General features: G+C 39.9%; 1 protein-coding gene across 18 annotated transcripts in view; it reads right to left on the bottom strand.

Annotated features, from left to right (window-relative positions):
- Nucleotides 1-17,303, bottom strand: part of NLN (neurolysin) — a 103,209-nt gene that overhangs the window by 44,607 nt on the left and 41,299 nt on the right. For 14 of the 18 annotated variants that reach the window (XM_005557031.4, XM_073993524.1, XM_073993521.1 and 11 more), the window contains 3 exons: nucleotides 7,488-7,595; nucleotides 4,732-4,834; nucleotides 3,598-3,758 (listed from right to left, as the gene is read on the bottom strand). In XM_005557031.4, the coding sequence (XP_005557088.1) occupies nucleotides 3,598-3,758; nucleotides 4,732-4,834; nucleotides 7,488-7,595 (372 nt within the window). Of the gene's footprint in view, nucleotides 1-3,597; nucleotides 3,759-4,731; nucleotides 4,835-7,487; nucleotides 7,596-13,269; nucleotides 13,358-17,303 lie in introns of all 18 variants that reach the window. The other 4 variants (XM_073993528.1, XM_073993529.1, XM_073993525.1 and 1 more) reach the window with 2 other exon arrangements.

Here is a 17,303-nt window from a genome sequence, read left to right as displayed (position 1 = left end):
ATCTGAATGTCCCCCAAAATTCACGTGTTGAAACATAATCTCTTTTGTGGTAGCGTTAAAAGGCAGGGCCTTTTGGGAAGTGACTAATGAATTAGTTCCTTATAAAAGGGCTACAGCTAAAGAACTTGGGCCTTTTCTGCCTTCCCCCTTCTGCCATGTGAGGACACAGAAAAAAGGCCCTTTCTAGACACTGAATGCTGGTACCCCTTGATCTTGAATTTCACATCCTTCAGAACTGTGAAAAATGTGTATAGTGCATAAATTACTTCATCTGTGGTATTTTGTTATAGCAGCACAAATGAACTAAGGCACCATAAAATTCTGCTTTTAAAAATGTTTCAGGGATTTTTCCCAAGTTAACATTACAAATATCTTTTATATTTTATTTGTATTACAAATACAAAAATTGATATTATTTTATTATTTTCTTAACAATGAAATAAAAAATAATTCTCCTAGAGGAAGTAAATAAATGTTAAAGTAAAAGAAAAAAACTAACCCCAATAATCAAATCAGCAAATTATTCACAGACTGATTTCTAAGGAAAATCACACATGGCGGTCACACTACCTGCATTCAAAATTTGGTTCCACCATTTACTAGTTACCTGATCTTGGGCAAATTCTGGAGCTTTCTGAGCCTCAGTTTTCTCATTTGTAAGATGTGGAAAATAAAAATACCTACACTGGAGAGTAATCATGAAGATTCAAATGAGAATATATGTAAAGTACTTAGACAAATGCCTGGCACATAACCAAACACTATATAATTATCTGTTATAATTATTATTATTTTAAAACTAAAATGGAAACACAGAATAGAGAAACACACATAACGCAATTCTCCAAGTTCTAAAATTAAATAGTTTAATTAGATTTTCTTTCATTTTTTGGAGTTTCTCCAGATCTTCTCTCTAGACTGCCAATTTTCTCTCAGTATCTGTTCTCTTATTTTTTCTTTTAGTAATAGAACTCTGAATTTTTTTGTTTTTTGTTTTTTTAAGTTTTCACAGAGGTGAGGTCTTGCCATATTGCTCAGGCTGGTCTTGAACTCCTGGCCTCAAGCAGTCCTCTTGCCTTGGCCTCCCAAAGTGTTGGGATTACAAGTGTGAGCCACTGTGCCTGACTGAACTCTGAATGTTTGCTGGACACATGGTTACCTAATTATATTTCCCAGCTTTCCTCAAAGCCAGCTGTGGCCATGTGATACTCAATGGGACAATGGGATGTGAATGAAGTGATAAGTGAAATTTCTGGGTCATGTCTGATAGATCTTTGCTGCAGGCTGTGAACTGAAAATGACAACAATGACCCTGAAAGCCACATACTGAGGATGGTAGAGCTGTCTTCCACCTCTGGACCACTCACCTCTTGACTTACAGTTACAAGACAAATCTCTTTTTTTTCCAAAATAGTGGTGAAATCTGCCATTTTAGCCATGTAAAATTCAACGGCAATAATACTCATTCCGTTGTGCAACCACTACCATGATCTGTTTCTAAAACTCTTCCATTACCCCAAACAGAAACTCTGTAACCATTAACTCCCCAGTCTTCCTCTCCCCATTCCCTGGTAACCTCTAATCTACTTTCTGGAAAGATAAAACTTTTATCTTATTTGAGTTACTGTGCTTTTGACTTCTGTCAAGTCCCTTAGCCTGGACCCTGACATATGTAGAGATGAATACCAGAAATCAGTTGCTACTAACAATAAAAATGAAAAATGTACAGGAATGGAAGGTAAGGACCCAGACACTGCAGGTTGGGAAGCAGGTTCTCATTATACCATGGGCATTTGTGAAAACTGTTGCTTGCCATAATTCAGAAGGCAGGCCACGTACCTACGGAGTCTTAGTCTAGAGAAATTGTTTGGGAAAACTAATACTGTTGGGAGGTGTTTTTTTTGGCATTTGTTGCTTTTTTTTTTTTTTTTTTGAGACGGAGTCTCGCTCTGTAGCCCAGGCTGGAGTGCAGTGGCCGGATCTCAGCTCACTGCAAGCTCCGCCTCCCGGGTTCACACCATTCTCCGGCCTCAGCCTCCCAAGTAGCTGGGACTACAGGCGCTGCCACATCGCCCGGCTATTTTTTGTATTTCTTAGTAGAGACGGGGTTTCACCGTGTTAGCCAGGATGGTCTTGATCTCCTGACCTCGTGATCCGCCCATCTTGGCCTCCCAAAGTGCTGGGATTACAGGCTTGAGCCACCGCGCCCGGCCGGCATTTGTTGCTTTTTGAAAGATTACATGGGAGAGATGAACTTGGGTGAGAATTGGCCAGTTTCTAAAGATGGAAGGAAAAGAATTCTGCTCAGGGAGGTTCTGCCTATGGCCTACAATCTTCAGATGGTTGGAAAAGCCAATTGCTCTGTATTCCTAGTGTCAGGAGAAAAGGTTGTCACTCAGAGTTACTAAACTGTAGACATGACTTTGAGAATGCTGCCTTCCTCCACAAGCTCACTATGTTCAGAGGGCCTGAAAACAGACTTCACTAAATGGATAATGATGGATAAATGGATAAATTCAGAAGCCAGTATATAAGATTTGGCAAGTTTAAGAACGATGACCAAAAGTGATATTTGGGTATAGTTATTTTGACATGCATCTGATTAGAGGCAAACAGACAAGAAACCTACGTTTTTGAGGAGGCTGTATTACCAAAGATATCGTAAGTCTGGCTTACAAAAGTTTGTGATTATTTGATCCCTAAAGCAACCCTTGGGATTCTACCTGACATTAGCAGGACCAGCAGTCCACTGCCAAGATATGGTCATCAAGGATAATGGACAAAAACAATTCCCTGTGGGCAAAACTGGGGGCCATAGAGTACAATTGATAAAGGAATTCTTGTGAGAAAGTAGATCCAAGTTTAGCCCAACAAGCTACCCAAGAAACTTCAACACAGTACAGAATCTTCACAATTCCTAAGGAGTTTGAAAGTTTTAGAAAATTGCTAAGAGCTCGCTATGTTTCCCAGCCTTTCTTTTTCCAAATGGGACTTTTTAGTGTGGTTATTCTTTTCCTATGCCATCACTGGGGGTGTTGGGGAGGGTGTGGGGGTGAGGAGCTGATAACTTGTCTTTCCTTTTATAGTTTGCTGGATTACGAGAAGCTACAACCAGGCAGGATTGTATCCACCCAGAGATCCTGGTCTTTGAGCTTCAGGCAGTAACTGGGAATTAACAAATGGTGAATGGGTCCTATGTAAGGAAAAAAGGGTCCTCATGGTTACTTGGATAGCTAGAGAGGCAGATCATGGTAGAACTGGCTAGATGACTGAGAATCCCTGTCTACTTCTTCCTTTTTTCTTTTTCATATTAAACCAGGACTTATCAGTGCTGGATTGCTGATTTAGGAGAGAAGCAACTTCTAATTTGTTTAACCCATTCTATTTTTATTAGAACAGCTTATCCTGTGACCACACCAAGCAGGTTGTCAATGAGCAATGAAAAAGCTAAAAGTCTTGTAAGTCTGAGGAATTAGAGATACAGTGCACACACACAGGAATAGCAGTCTCTGAGCTGACTTTGACATTGGTGAACAAAGTAAACCCTTTTCTTAAAATATTCCATTAAAACAAAAGAAAGACAAACATTTATAATACCTCTTTGCACCTTGTATTAAAAGCCATTTCCATCCTTCTTCTGGTTTCAGGGATACAACATTTCTTCATGACAGGGAAATAGTGTGGATATTTTAAGGTAATTTTATACTTGTCATCATCTGTCTTTTCTAAACTATCAATGAAATCATCAGGAAGAGCACCTGCAAAAAATCATTTTCTCATATATCAAATTTTCCACTCATTGCTGGTTTATTTAGCATTGGCATGGTGCCTTTTAGTAGCTCTAGGAATTTTGAGGAGTAACTGAAATTCAAGTAAAATAATGACAATCCTTTAAATATCATTTTGATGTTGCTGGAATGGTGGTAGCTGTTAGAAGCAAGGTGCCTTGGGAGATGGTAATTCAAAATATGAATAGGTTTCAGTAAACTTGTGCAAATGATGTTTCAGTGGAGAACAGGCAAAATTAAGTGAAGAAAGACCCAGGATGGCTGGGCACGGCGGCTCACGCCAGCACTTTTGGAGGCCGTGGTGGGTGGATCACCAGGTCAAGAGATTGAGACCATCCTGGCCAATGTGGTGAAACTCTGTCTCTACCAAAATTACAAAAATTAGTTGGGCGTGGTGGCACATGCCTGTAGTCCCAGTTACTCGGGAGGCTCAGGCAAGAGAATCGCTTGAACCAGGGAGGCAGAGGTTGCAGTGAGCTGAGACTGCGCCACTGTACTCCAGCCTGGCGACAGACAGAGACCCCGTCTCAGGAAAAAAAAAAAAAAAGACCCAGGACTGAATAAGAAGAGACTAGTTTAAGATACAATGCAGGAAACATTGCAAGTCAAAAAAAAAAAAAAAAAAAAAAATTTAAGGCACTGAAGGCTGTTAAACACAAGTATAAACTACCAAGAAAAATTATGAAAAAAAAAAAAAGATTATTAAGTCCCCTCTGGACTGTCTCTAGAAATTGTATATACTCTCATTAGCCTAAAATCTAATTTTGGTTAGTTTGATTGTCTCTTCTGTAGAAGGGGTGGTGGGCTTAGGTACTGGATCATGTTTAAAATAATTATTTGAACGATGATTTAGAAATTTTGTATCTGGAAAGTAAAACAAACTGTGAGGTAACATTATTTGCCTAAATTATATGATTTAATCTAGAAAAATAATAAAACTTACCAAGTTCAGCCTTGGAAAATACAAGGAAGGTATCATCCTCATTGAGGTTTTTGTTAAAATCAATACATAGCTCACTCATTCTTTTCTTCATTGATTTGATTTCCTGAAAGGAAGATAAAAATACAGGACATTAGCAATAAAAAGAAACTCATTTTGTGCAGGGCACGGTGGCCCATGCCTGTAATCCCAGCAATTTGGGAGGCCAAGGCGGGTGGAACATTTGAGGTCAGGAGTTCGAGACCAGCCTGGCCAACATGGTGAAAGCCCGTCTCTACTAAAAATACAAAAATTAGCTGGGTGTGGTGCTGTGTGACTATAATCCCAGCTACTTCGGAGGCTGAGGCAGGAGAATTGTTTGAAAAAAACAACTCATTTTTATCACCATCAATCGAGTTTCACTTTTATATGAGTATTGACTTCTGTGCCCAAACTCCAGGAAGTACTTCTGTAGATAAGTGCTTGATAAAATAGGTTTCTGCAGTCCACTATGTCATGTCCACGTGTATCTGTGTGTAGCATTTACAGAAAGGCAAGCCTGGTGATGTCTTGGAAATTAGTTGTGAATTTGAAGAATACATTTAGGAGGTACAGTAAATGGCAATATACTGCACATAGTACATACACAATAAATAGTTTCTGAGTGAATGAATAAATCTAGCAGCACATTACCAATTAGCAAATTTCTAATCGTTTCCAATTCAAAATTTTAATTCAGCAATCAGCATGTGGTTATGAAGTTAACCAAGAGATAAGAGCTGAGTAATTCATTCTATTGTTGCTTCGGGGAAAAGGTGATGTTTTAGTTTTATAGAGCTTTTGTAAACAAAGATGATTTATAGACCCTAAGATTCGCATAAAAAGTACTAGGAGGGAGATCAAACGAAGCAATAAGAAGGAAACCACCAGAAAAAAAAAACAAAAAAATCATGATACAATTTTATTAATCTGTCCCATTCTTCTAACAATGTTACACAATGAAATTTACTGCTTCTCAAAGTGTGGCCCTGGCTAGGAGCATCACCATCACCTAAGTTGTTAGAAACGCAAATTCTTGAGACCCCAACACTAAACCTACTAAAGTGCCAACTCTTAAGAGTCGAGTCCTATAATCAGAGTTTTAATAAGCCCTCCGTGTAATTCTGATGCACACTAAATTTGACGCTACTGACCTAACACATTGTTCAGTGGTGTTTTCTGATACTCTCCTCAACCCCCTTTCTACCTCTGCCCCACTTTGCAGTGCCCATGTAGTTCAGATAGGACCTGATCCTATCTGCAACTCTAGGGGTGTGACTTCTGCACCAGTTGGGCCGTCATTCTAACCCCATTGCCCTCGAGACTGTTCAGATAACCCAGGCCTCGCATTCCATTGACTAAAAGGGAATTCAGGATTAACCACAGGATCCACTCTGGGCCATTAAGACATGAGGAGAAGTTTACTAGTGGCTTCTCTATGTCCTTCTGGATGGTGGAGTTTTTAGATTTATAGCCACTTTAGTAATGAAAGGAAGCCAGTCTTTAGATAAAACTAACACTGAGGAAGACAGAGTAGAGAAATAGAAAAATCAGATGGCCAATGACTCCACTGTGCATCAGGATCAAACCAACCCATGCAGCTCACCCCTTGATCTTCCAGTTATGCAAGGAAATAAATCTCATTTAAATAGGGTTTTGTTAGCTGCAACCAAGCATATCTTAACTAACACAGTGTTCATGCTCCAAACAGAATTAAGAATTGACCGGGAAAGCAAAGGGTCAGGTAAGTGAGATCAATCACATTTCTCCTCTAACTAGGTGAAGGAAGAGGATACAAGGTGATGAAAGGGCTTTAGGTGGGAGAAAGGTACCCATATCTCAGTGGTGCCTGTGGTCATAGCTAACATGCTGACAACACTTGATTTGGATTTCTTCCAAACTTATTCCCAGTCCTGCGGGCTAGAAGAATGACCTGGAAATAAATCATGGACTGTATTTCCTTTCCAAGAAGAAATTTCTGGAGCCTAATTTATTTTTGAACCTGGAAGACTTGACTGGCATCAGAGAAAAGAAAAACTTTGAGAGGCATCTTTCAGCAGCTAATCTCTTTTCTCTTAAGGGGCATGTATTAAACATAGGATACTCCATTCCAAAGTTTAAAAACTCTCCATCGGTAAGGATTTTATAATCAGTGCCCCATCTCTGTATGACCAAGGGAGTGAAAAGACAAACCAACTACTAGGACCTGAAATCAGCTCTTAAAGAACGTAAAACAGGGTAGGGAAAATAAGCTCACCCAACACACATGAAACAAATAAAACTTGTACAAGGTTAAAGAACAATTTTAAGTTATCAGTTGTTTGTCCGTCACCAAACAGACTCCTGAGGTTAACTCCTGAGGTTAATAGGAGTTGTAGAATGTAAAACCACTAAATACATTGTAGATGAATTTGTATTATGGGTTATTTTATTATAAGCCATCTGTTTCCCTATTTTCTGTTTTTTGTTGCACAAGTTGAATATCCCTTATCCGAAATGCTTGGGGCTTGAAACATTTCAGATTTTGGAGTTTTCTGGAGTTTGGAATATTCCCATTATTACCAGTAGAGCACACCTACCCATAAAACCTGAAATGCTCCAATGAGCATTTCCTCTGAGCATCATGTTGGCACCCAAAAGTTTCAGCCTGAGGAGCATTTTGGATTTCTGGATTAGGGACGTTCAACCAGTATTTTGTTTTATTTATTCATTTCTTTTTCTGGTAAGAAAAGGAAACTCACATTCTGTACTTGTTCAGGAAGATGGAGCCCATTTCTTTTCCCCATTTTAATGGACTTTTCCAAGTATCGTCTGGCCTCAGGTTTTATCTTCCCCAGATCACAGGTTTCCTGAAATTAAAGAGCATGAAAACCATTGCTGTTGAAACACTGCAGATGTAAATTATAAACTATGAGGCCACAGCAAATTTATTCATCATCTCTGTTGGGTTATGAAGCACATAGGTGATTACGAGGCAGGCCCTATTGAAGACCTAATTTCTTTTATGCTTTAGTGAGGTCCTGCTCATTTAAAACAGAAACATTAAATAAATAAAAAGCTAAATAGAATTTCCTTGCCTTGAATCAAAATCAGGAGTGCCTGTACCACTTGACAGTGTGATAACAGAAGCATTTGCATAATCTAATTCTGAGCATTCTTTATGACTGAGTGGTCTTTTTCACAAAACATATTTCTTATCACAAATCATCTGGATTTAATTTTCTATCATTTGCTAACCTGGTTCCAACTTGAAAGGCAGGAATAGAAATAATGGGTAAATTCTACATAAATGCACAGTGGGACTCTTTTGCCAATAAACCAAACAGGGAGAGCTGGATAAAGCCCCAGCAAAAGCCTTCTAACACTTCAAAAATGCCTTACTGTCATTTTCCAAGAGAGACCAAGGGACTACAGCAAGCTGCACAGAAACAAATATCTGGGGAAAATGAGTCAGCACTGCACAAAGAGGAGGAAATCTGGACAGTAAATTTGAATCTATATGCAGTAGCACAAACAACACTCACTCAAAAGAACAGAAGGCCATGGAGGGGAATGGAAAATTCCCCCAGCCACAGCAAGGTAATAAAGACACCAGATGTTTCTCTAAAGCAGGTGGCAGAAAACACATGGCACATCTGGATGGCCGGGTAGTTAGTGGTTCCTAAGAAGAAATGGACTCTGGACAGATTCGGCAGGTGTAATGGATTCAGTTTGGTTGAAAGCCAATGAGGGACTTCTGTTTCTAAAGCCTTATAGGCCTTCTATTGGTTAAACATTCTCTCCATGACAGACCCAGGCTGTTCAACCCTGAGCATCCCTAATTTCCCAACTAATTAAATCTGTAAAAAGATTATGTTTAGCTTAGAGACTGCATTTCAGATTGTTGGTGCTAGATCTGCGCTGCAGTAATTTTGCAACTGTATATCTTTTGTTGCAGCAGGTAACAGAGTTGTATTTTAACTTAATACTACTTAATACAGCAACTGTATCTCACTTTGCCTACTAAAAAGTTATTTTAGTTTACTTTTTTGGGGACAGTCTTGTTCTGTCACGCAGGCTGGAGTGCAGTGGTGCGGTATCAGCTCACTGCAACCTCTGCCTCCCAAGTTCAAGCAGTTCTCATGCCTTGGCCTCCCAAGTAGCTAGGATTACAGGCATGTGCCACCACGTCCAGCTAATTTTTGCATTTGTAGTAGAGATGGGGTTTTGCCATGTTGGCCAGGATGGTCTCAAACTCCTGGCCTCAAGTGATCCACCTGCCTCGGCTTCCCAAAGTGCTGGGATTACAGGTTTGAGTGACCATGCCTGGCCAACAAATAATTTTATGTCACAGTACTAAAGCATTTGTTGTGCATATATTTACTCTGAGGATATCCTCAGTGGAGGCAGAAAATAAGCTCCTTTTTCCACAGAAACCACCCTTTGTGTCCCTGGAGAATTTGTGCATGCTGGCATGACTGGAGTTGGAACCCTCCCTAGCTAGTATTAGTGCACAAAGGGATGCTAGCAGCAGGTGCCTGCAAAGGGAAGAAACCCACAATGGCCAGGGAGCTAACTGGGCTATGGGCTGGTTCCCTCAGGGTGGCCAGCAGCTCCAATCACAGTGTTTGTAAGGATGTGATTAACTTGGGTTGATCTAGGCTGGCTTTAGTAGTGCCAGGAAGTCTGTCCTGTAGTGTGAGGCACAGCAACAGGAATCTCTAGACAGTGTAATACTGCAAGCTGTAGAGCTAGGGAGAATCCAGGCTGTAGTTATGTGCAGGGGAGTTGGGAGGAATCCTTGGTGAGAAGGGCCTGGCAAGAGTTGGGTAAGTTGTTAAGGACCCAGGCGAGCAGGCTAAGGTCCAGAGCAGAAGGCCATCCCAGCAAGGAAAGGAGCCGGTGAGAAGCTAAGGATACAGGGGGACAGCTGTGTGTGTACTTGGGTTCCTGGGCCACATTTGGCCATAAGCTCAGGACACAGACTCATGACAAAGCCTCAACAGCTGAAGAATGCAGAATTCCTACCCTATGGCTATGCTTGATGAGGATGGGCTCTCATACTAGGTAGGCTGCAACCTGCCATATCAGCATGTAGCAGGGCTGCTATTTTAGAAAGCCTAAAATATATTCAGGATATGAACTCAAAACTCATAGTCTATGTTAAAGTTAAAACTACTTATTCCCAAAATAAATGATACAGGTGCAAACAGGTAGAAGGATAGTCTGAGAAAAATCAGCCCTGAATTAGGTCTAATTAAAATATGACTAATTAGGCTGGGAGTGGTGGCTCATGCCTGTAATCTCAGCACTTTGGGAGGCCGAACTGGGTGGATTACTTGAGGTGAGGGGTTTGAGACCAGCATGGCCAACACAGCAAAACCCCATCTCTACTAAAAATACAAAAATCAGCCCGGTGTGGTGGCGTGTGCATGTAATTCCAGCTACTTGGGAGGCTGAGGCAGGAGAATCACTTGAACCCAGGAGGTGGAGGTTGTAGTAGGCTGAGATCGTGCCACTGCATTCTGGCCCAGGTCTCAAAAAAAAAAAAAAAAAAAAAAAATATATATATATATATATATATATATATATATATAAATTTATACATTGTATGACTGATTAACTGTAATGAAATCTTTAACTTACCACAAAAATGACACAACAGAAATCTGACTAATTATAACCAGACACTCCTTGCAACGCAGACACAGGTCTTGGGAAATCCCCAGAGTTCTCTGGTAGGAGTAAGGCACTTCTAAAATGTGCTTCTTAAGCACATTCCTCTCCCAGAGTTGATCATAGTAATATTCTCTTACAATCCCCAGGCAAGGTCAGAATTACTGCCCAAGGATTTTCTAAGAGGGAATCAGCCAACACTTCCAGACTGTCTTGCTGTAATTGCACCTTCCTTCCTAACAAAAATTTCTCCCCTTGAATCTCAGCCAGGCCATAGACCTCTTTAGGTGAAGTTTTTCTGCTTAAAGAGTAGAGGGCTAAAGTTTCAGAAGTGATTTTTAAATTTATATGATCTGACAGTATGGAACCTTATTTCAGTCTCTGTGGTGAAAAGATTTAATTTTCCCCTAACTTCCTCCTGTAACAAAGAGTTTTAATATGAATGTGTATTCTCTCTCTCTCTCTCTCTCTCTCTCTGCATCTCTCTCACAAGTATGATTATATATTCACATTACAGACAAGAAAACTGAGATTAAATGATTTTCTCAAGATCATATATCTATCTAATGGTTCAAAATAGCAAAACAAACAAACAAAAAAAACAACACTACAAATTCTAGTTTAATGTTTTTCCCAATGTACCATACTACTTACTATAATACCATCCTTAATCATTCTTTAAAATTTTATCACAAAAAATTGAGTTTATTATTATTTTTGAGACAGGGTCTCACTCTGTCACCTAGGCTGGAGTACAGTGGTGTGATCATGGCTCACTGCAGCCTTGAACTCCTAGGCTCAATAGATCTTCACACCTCAGCCTCCCAAGTAGCTGGGATTACAGGCATATGCCACCACATCTGGCTAATTTTGGTATATTTTGTAGAGAAGGGGTTTAATCACGTTGCCTAGGCTGTTCTAAAACTCCTGAGCTCAAGTGATCCACCTGCCTCGTCTTCCCAACCTGCTGGAATTACAGACATGAGCCACCATGCCTGGCCAAATACTGAGTTTCTTAATTTCCCCCAAACCCTCCCCATCTTGTGTCTCATGACTTTGTCTTTTTCTTCACAAGAACTTTGTATTTTCTGTTTCTAAAATATGAAATAAAAAATTATTTCAGTGGGATTTTCTGTACTATACAAAGGAGAAATTACAAGGCCGTTAAAAGAACTATGAAGATTAAGATAATATATTTCTCTGAATATCATTTTAAAAATGAATTCAGGGCTGGGCAAGGAGGCTCATGCCTATAATCCCAACACTGTGGGAAGCTGAGGTGGGAGGATCAATTGAGCTCAGTTCACCAGCCTGGGAAACATGGTGAAACCCTGTCTCTACAACAACAAAAAAATACAAAAATTAGCTGGGCATGATGCTGTGTGCTTGTAGTCTTAGCTACTTGGGGGGCTGAGGTGGGAGGACTGCTTGGGCCAGGAGGCAGAGGTTGCAGTGAGCCAAGATTGAGCCAATGCCCTCCAGCCTGGGCAACAGAGTGAGAACCTGTCTCAAAAAAAAAAAAAACAAAAACAAATAGAATTCAGGACTGGGCGTGGTGGCTTATGCCTGTAATCCTAGCAGTTTGGGAGGCCAAGGCGGGAGGATCACTTGAGCCCAGGTGGTTCAGGCTGCAGTGAGCCATGACTGCGCCACTGCACTCTGGCCTAGGTGACAGAGTGAGAACCCACCTCATTTAAAAAAAAAAAAAAAAAAGAATTAGGAACTCTGAATTTGCTAAGAAATTCTAACAGGATAAGAGAGCCGGGTGTGGTGGCATGTGCCTGTAGTCCCAGATACTTGGGAGGCTGAGGTGGGAGAATCACTTGAGCCTGGGAGGCGGAGGTTGAAGTCAGCTGAGATGGTGTTACTACGGTTCGGCCTGGGTGACAGAGCAAGACTTTGTTTGTAAAAAAAAAACAAACCACACAAAACAAAAAAAAACAAAACAAAAAACCCAGAAACAAAAAACAAAAACCCAAACCAAGAAAATTAAACTAAAATAGAGAAATAACTAATTGTATTATATTTGTAATTTAGTTCTTCTGCTCCCCCTTACCCCCAGCGCCAGTCCATGACATTTACTGTAAGGTTGCTATCTTACTACACTGTGAAGAGGACATTCTTAGGTAGTTGTCTATATTCCTGGGCTAGGGGGATATAGCCAACACCCCTTGCTGACTACTAATTCAATATGCCATCGCAAGATTCACTGCTTCTGTGAGCCACAGTGTGAGGCTGCTTAAGTGAGGTATCACACTGCATGAAGATACATTTTCACTGAGGCTAGTTCAGTTCAACATACATTTACTGAGCTCCTATTTATTCCTGGCACTAAGGAAACAAAAAGGAATATTCTTAAAGAGCCTGAAGTCACATGAAGGAAAAGAAAGACATATTAATAGATAACATCAATATCACACAGCACGTTTAAAAAATAGGTAAGTACTTGGAAAAAAGGGGGGCACAAAAGAAGGGTGCCTGGCCAATGGGGAAACTAAGCCAAGGTAGTTGATGCTTTATATCTGGATCCCTAGGCTTTTAAGACCCAACAAAATTACAAGTTTAGTAGTATTGATTATGATCAATGACTAGACTTACATATTTCAAAAATCAGGAAGACATGGAAAATAAAAGGAATTAAATTGCAAACGAATTTGGAATATCATTCTTTTTTTTGGTTTTTGGTCACTGTTTTACGATACTGGTTCTTTTTTTTTTTTAACTTAATTTTAAAATTTTTGTTTGTTTATTTATTTATTTAGAGACCGGGTTATGAGACTGGCTAATTTCTGTATTTTTGGTAGAGACGAGGTTTCACCATCTTGCCCAGGCTGGTTTGGAACTCCTGGGCTCAGGCCATCTGCTCACCTTGGCCTCCCAAAGTGCTGGGATTTCAGACATGAGCCACCATACCCGGCTGGTTCTGGTTCTTGTATTTGGAGCTGGGTCTCCATGGCTGGTCAAGTAGGAGAGATTACATAATGTTTAAAATCATATACTCAATCTCATGACCTATTCATCTGCACTGTAACATTAAAGTTTTCCTATTTAAATCACTAATTGGCTCAGATGAATTGGCAAGACCAAAGCTTGCCACTCTAAAAAAAAAAAAAAATTACAATAGATCACTGTACTCCTCAAATTTAGCTTGCATAATTCAGCCTCTATTTCATGAAAGAATTCCTCTTGTGCATTTATTCCTTAGCAGGCCACTGGAATAGAATATGCCTGATTGTTTTGACATGAAGACACTGTACATTTTTCTCACCAAAATGGCTGGAAAGAGCAGGTACGAAATCGTCTTTGATGTTTGTTGGCTTTTTAAAAGCCAACGATTGTGAAGCCCTTGTAAGAACTGGGAAATACTAATACCTGCAGTCATAACTGCAGGTTTGTGACCCTTGGCCTTTCTTTTAGCTTAAAAGGATGAGGAAGTCCTTGTTTTCACTGCTTTTTGTCTTTTTTTTTTCTTGGTGGAATTAAGGATACATTTAATATATGTTAAATTTTTATGTGAAACCTGATATCTGCAAATGAATATAACTATATATATGTAGTGAGTACAAATTAAATCCCCCCTGAACTTATAAAATAGGACATTAATAATACCATTGCATTTACTTATGCAACAGGTAAGCTGTACAAAAAATAACTACTCTTTTGAATTTTGTGATAAACAATTTTTTCCAGTTTTACCACTTATATATTGTACAGTTTTGCTTCTTTTTGAGCTTTATAAAGTATCACATTGCATGCAGTATTCTGCAATTTCTTTCCTTTACTTTTACTAAGATAAAACTATAGTGTTCCATGTTGTTGTACTTATTTATTTTAATGCTATAAAATATTCCATTGCATAAATGTACCACAATTTATAGATCCATTTTCTTGCTGATGGGAATCTGGGTTGTTCAATATTATCTTGCACAAATGCAAGGGTATCTCTAGGTAAATACTGAGGTAGGAGTGGGAGGATGTGCTAGGTTGTGGAGAATGTAAGCTCCAACTTTCTAATACTAAGTTTTTCTCCAACTTGGTGATGAATCAGTTACACTCTTAGAAGCAGTGCACAAACATTCTTGTTGATCCATATCCACAAAGATAACTTGGCATTGTTGGTTTTCTTAATCTTTGCCAATCTTGTGAGCGAAGAATGGTAACTTATTATGGTCTTCATTTGCATTTCTCTGATTACTAATAAAGTTGAACATCTTTTCATACATTTAATTGCTATGTGTGTTTCTGTTGAAATATTTCTTCATATCATTTGCCCATTTTTCTACTGGGATGTTTCTTTGTTATTGATTGTAGTAGTTCTTTATCCTGAATGCATCACTAATTTAATGTTTTATAAATTTATTTTCTCAGTATTTGAACTCTTTTTACCTTTCCTTATGAATAGAAGTTATTTTAACATAGTCAAGTTTATTAGCCTTATATTTCGTAGTTAGCACTTTTTGCATCTTAATAAATATATCCCTGCCCAGATGTCATAAAGATATCTTCCTGTACGGGATCTAGAAGCTTTAAGCTCCAGCCTTTTATGACTTTAATCCGTTAGGAATTGCTTTTCAGTTGGTTGCAAGGAAGACATTCAATTTTATTTTATTTTTTCCAAATGGGTAACTTATGTCCCAGCAAGTACTGAAGGCCTATTTTCTGGATCTGCCACTAAGTGCTTTCTCACTTTAGTTTGACGAACATTTACTGAACGATTGCTTTTCATCAGGCACTCTGCCAGAGGTGCAAAATAGAATCAAACATGATACCTCCCTCCCTTGAAGGGTTTAACAAACAGTCTACATGGTTTTTGGCAAGCACTTACCCACCAGTGATGTGGCTCTTGGAAAGTTATTGTTTCTGAGCTTCAGTTTCTCCACTTACATTATAAAAAAGCCTACCTCATTAGATTGGAATCAAGGTTATATGAGTCATATTGCTATACAAATGTAAGGCAGTCTTAGTAGTCATATACTGGGAGAGAGAAAAGAGGACCACAACACACTGGTTAGTCTTACCCTCTACTGTAATTTCTTCCATCCATTTAGTCAACAAATTATTTGTTTTGAAGGTTTTAAAAACTTTTTTGTGGGTATACGGTAGGTGTATACATTTATGGGGCACATGAAACGTTTTGAGACAGGCAATCAATATGTAATAATCACATCACAGAGAATGGGGTAACCCTTCCCTCAAGCATTTATGTTTTGTGTTACAAATAATCCAGTTGTACCTTGTTATTTCCAAATGTACAATTAAGTCATTATTGACCATAGTCACCCTGTTGTGCTATCAAGTAGCAGGTCTTATTCATTCTATTTTTTTTTCTTTCGGTTCTCATTAACCATCCCCACCTCCTCCCCTATTTTGAAGGTTTTGAAACATGACTGCTAATTAAATGATACTCCCCAGACTGAGATGTGGTGTCCCTTGAATCTGGGCAGAATGCAGTGACTTGTCAACCAATATGGTATGGCAGAAGTGATGTCATGTGACTTCTGTGACAGGTCATAAGTGCAAAGTAGCTTCTATGTGGCTTGCTGGAACACTCGTGTCAGAGCAAAGTCTCATGAAAGAAGTCCTACCATCCTGACACCACCACACTGTAAGGAAACCCAAATTAACCCACACAAATGGACCACATGGAGATGCTCTGTGCTATGGACTGAACTGTGTCCTTTCAAGTTCTTTTGTAGAAGCCCTATCCCCAGTGTGGCTGTATTTGTAAATAGGCTTTTGGCAGGTAATTAAGGTTAAATGAGGTCAGAAGGGCAGTTCTTAATCTGACAGGATTGTGGCCTTTCAGGAAGAGAAGAAGAGTTCTCCCTGTCTCTCTCTCCCCTCGACCTTCCTGTCCCCCACCTCCCAACCTGTACCATGTGCACACACTGAGGAACGGCCAGCAGGGAAGGGAAGCAGCCATCCGCAAGCCAGGAAGAGGGCTATCACCAGAGCCCAACCATGCTGGCACACTGATCTTGGACTTGCAGCCTCTACAACTGTGAAAAAGTTAATTTCTGTCATTTAAAAGATTCAGTCTATGGTATTTTGTTATGGTAGCCCAATCTAACTAAGACACTGATATCATTTGTCTGTGGCCCAACCAAATCTCATCTTGAATTGTAATCTGAATTTTAATCCCCATGTATTGAGGGAGGGACATGGTAGGAGGTGATTGGATTATGTGATCAGTTTCCCCCATGCTGTCATGATAGTGAGTGAGTTCTCACAAGACCTAGTTGTTTTATAAGTGTCTGATGCTTCCCCTGAGCTCATTCTCTCTCCTGCCTGGTGGAGCTCCACTAGGGCACTGCCTAGTGGAGCTGTGAGAAGAGGGCTACTGCCCCCCAGACTCCAGAATGGTAGATCCATGACAGCTTGCACCCTGCACCTGGAAAAGCTGCAGGCACTCAACACCAGCCTGTGAAAGCAGCCACAGGGGTTGTAACCTGAGAACCAAGAGGCAGAGCCACCCAAGGCCATGGGAGCCCACTTCTTGGATCAGCGTGCCCTGTATGTGAGAAATGGAGTCATAGGAGATTTTGGAGTTTTAAGATTTATGACTGCCTGGCCAGATTTTACACTTGCATAGGGCCTGTGGCCCCTTCGTTTTGGCCAATTTCTCCCATTTGGAATGTGAACATTTACCCAATGCCTGTACCTGCATTGCATCTTAGAAGTAACTAACTTGTCTTTGATTTTACAGACTCATAGGCAGAAGGGACTTGCCTTGTCTCAGAGGAAACTTTGGACTTAGACTTTTGAGTTGTGCGGAAAAGAAAGAAAGATCAGACTGTTACTGTGTCTATATAGAAAGAAGTAGACATAAGAGACTCCATTTTGTTCTATATTTGAGATGCCATTAATCTGTGACCCTACCCCCAACCTTGTCCTTGCAAGAG

Source organism: Macaca fascicularis, chromosome 6 (assembly GCF_037993035.2).
Source record: "Macaca fascicularis isolate 582-1 chromosome 6, T2T-MFA8v1.1".
Lineage (NCBI taxonomy): Eukaryota > Metazoa > Chordata > Mammalia > Primates > Cercopithecidae > Macaca > Macaca fascicularis.
This window is presented reverse-complemented; position numbering and strand designations above follow the sequence as displayed.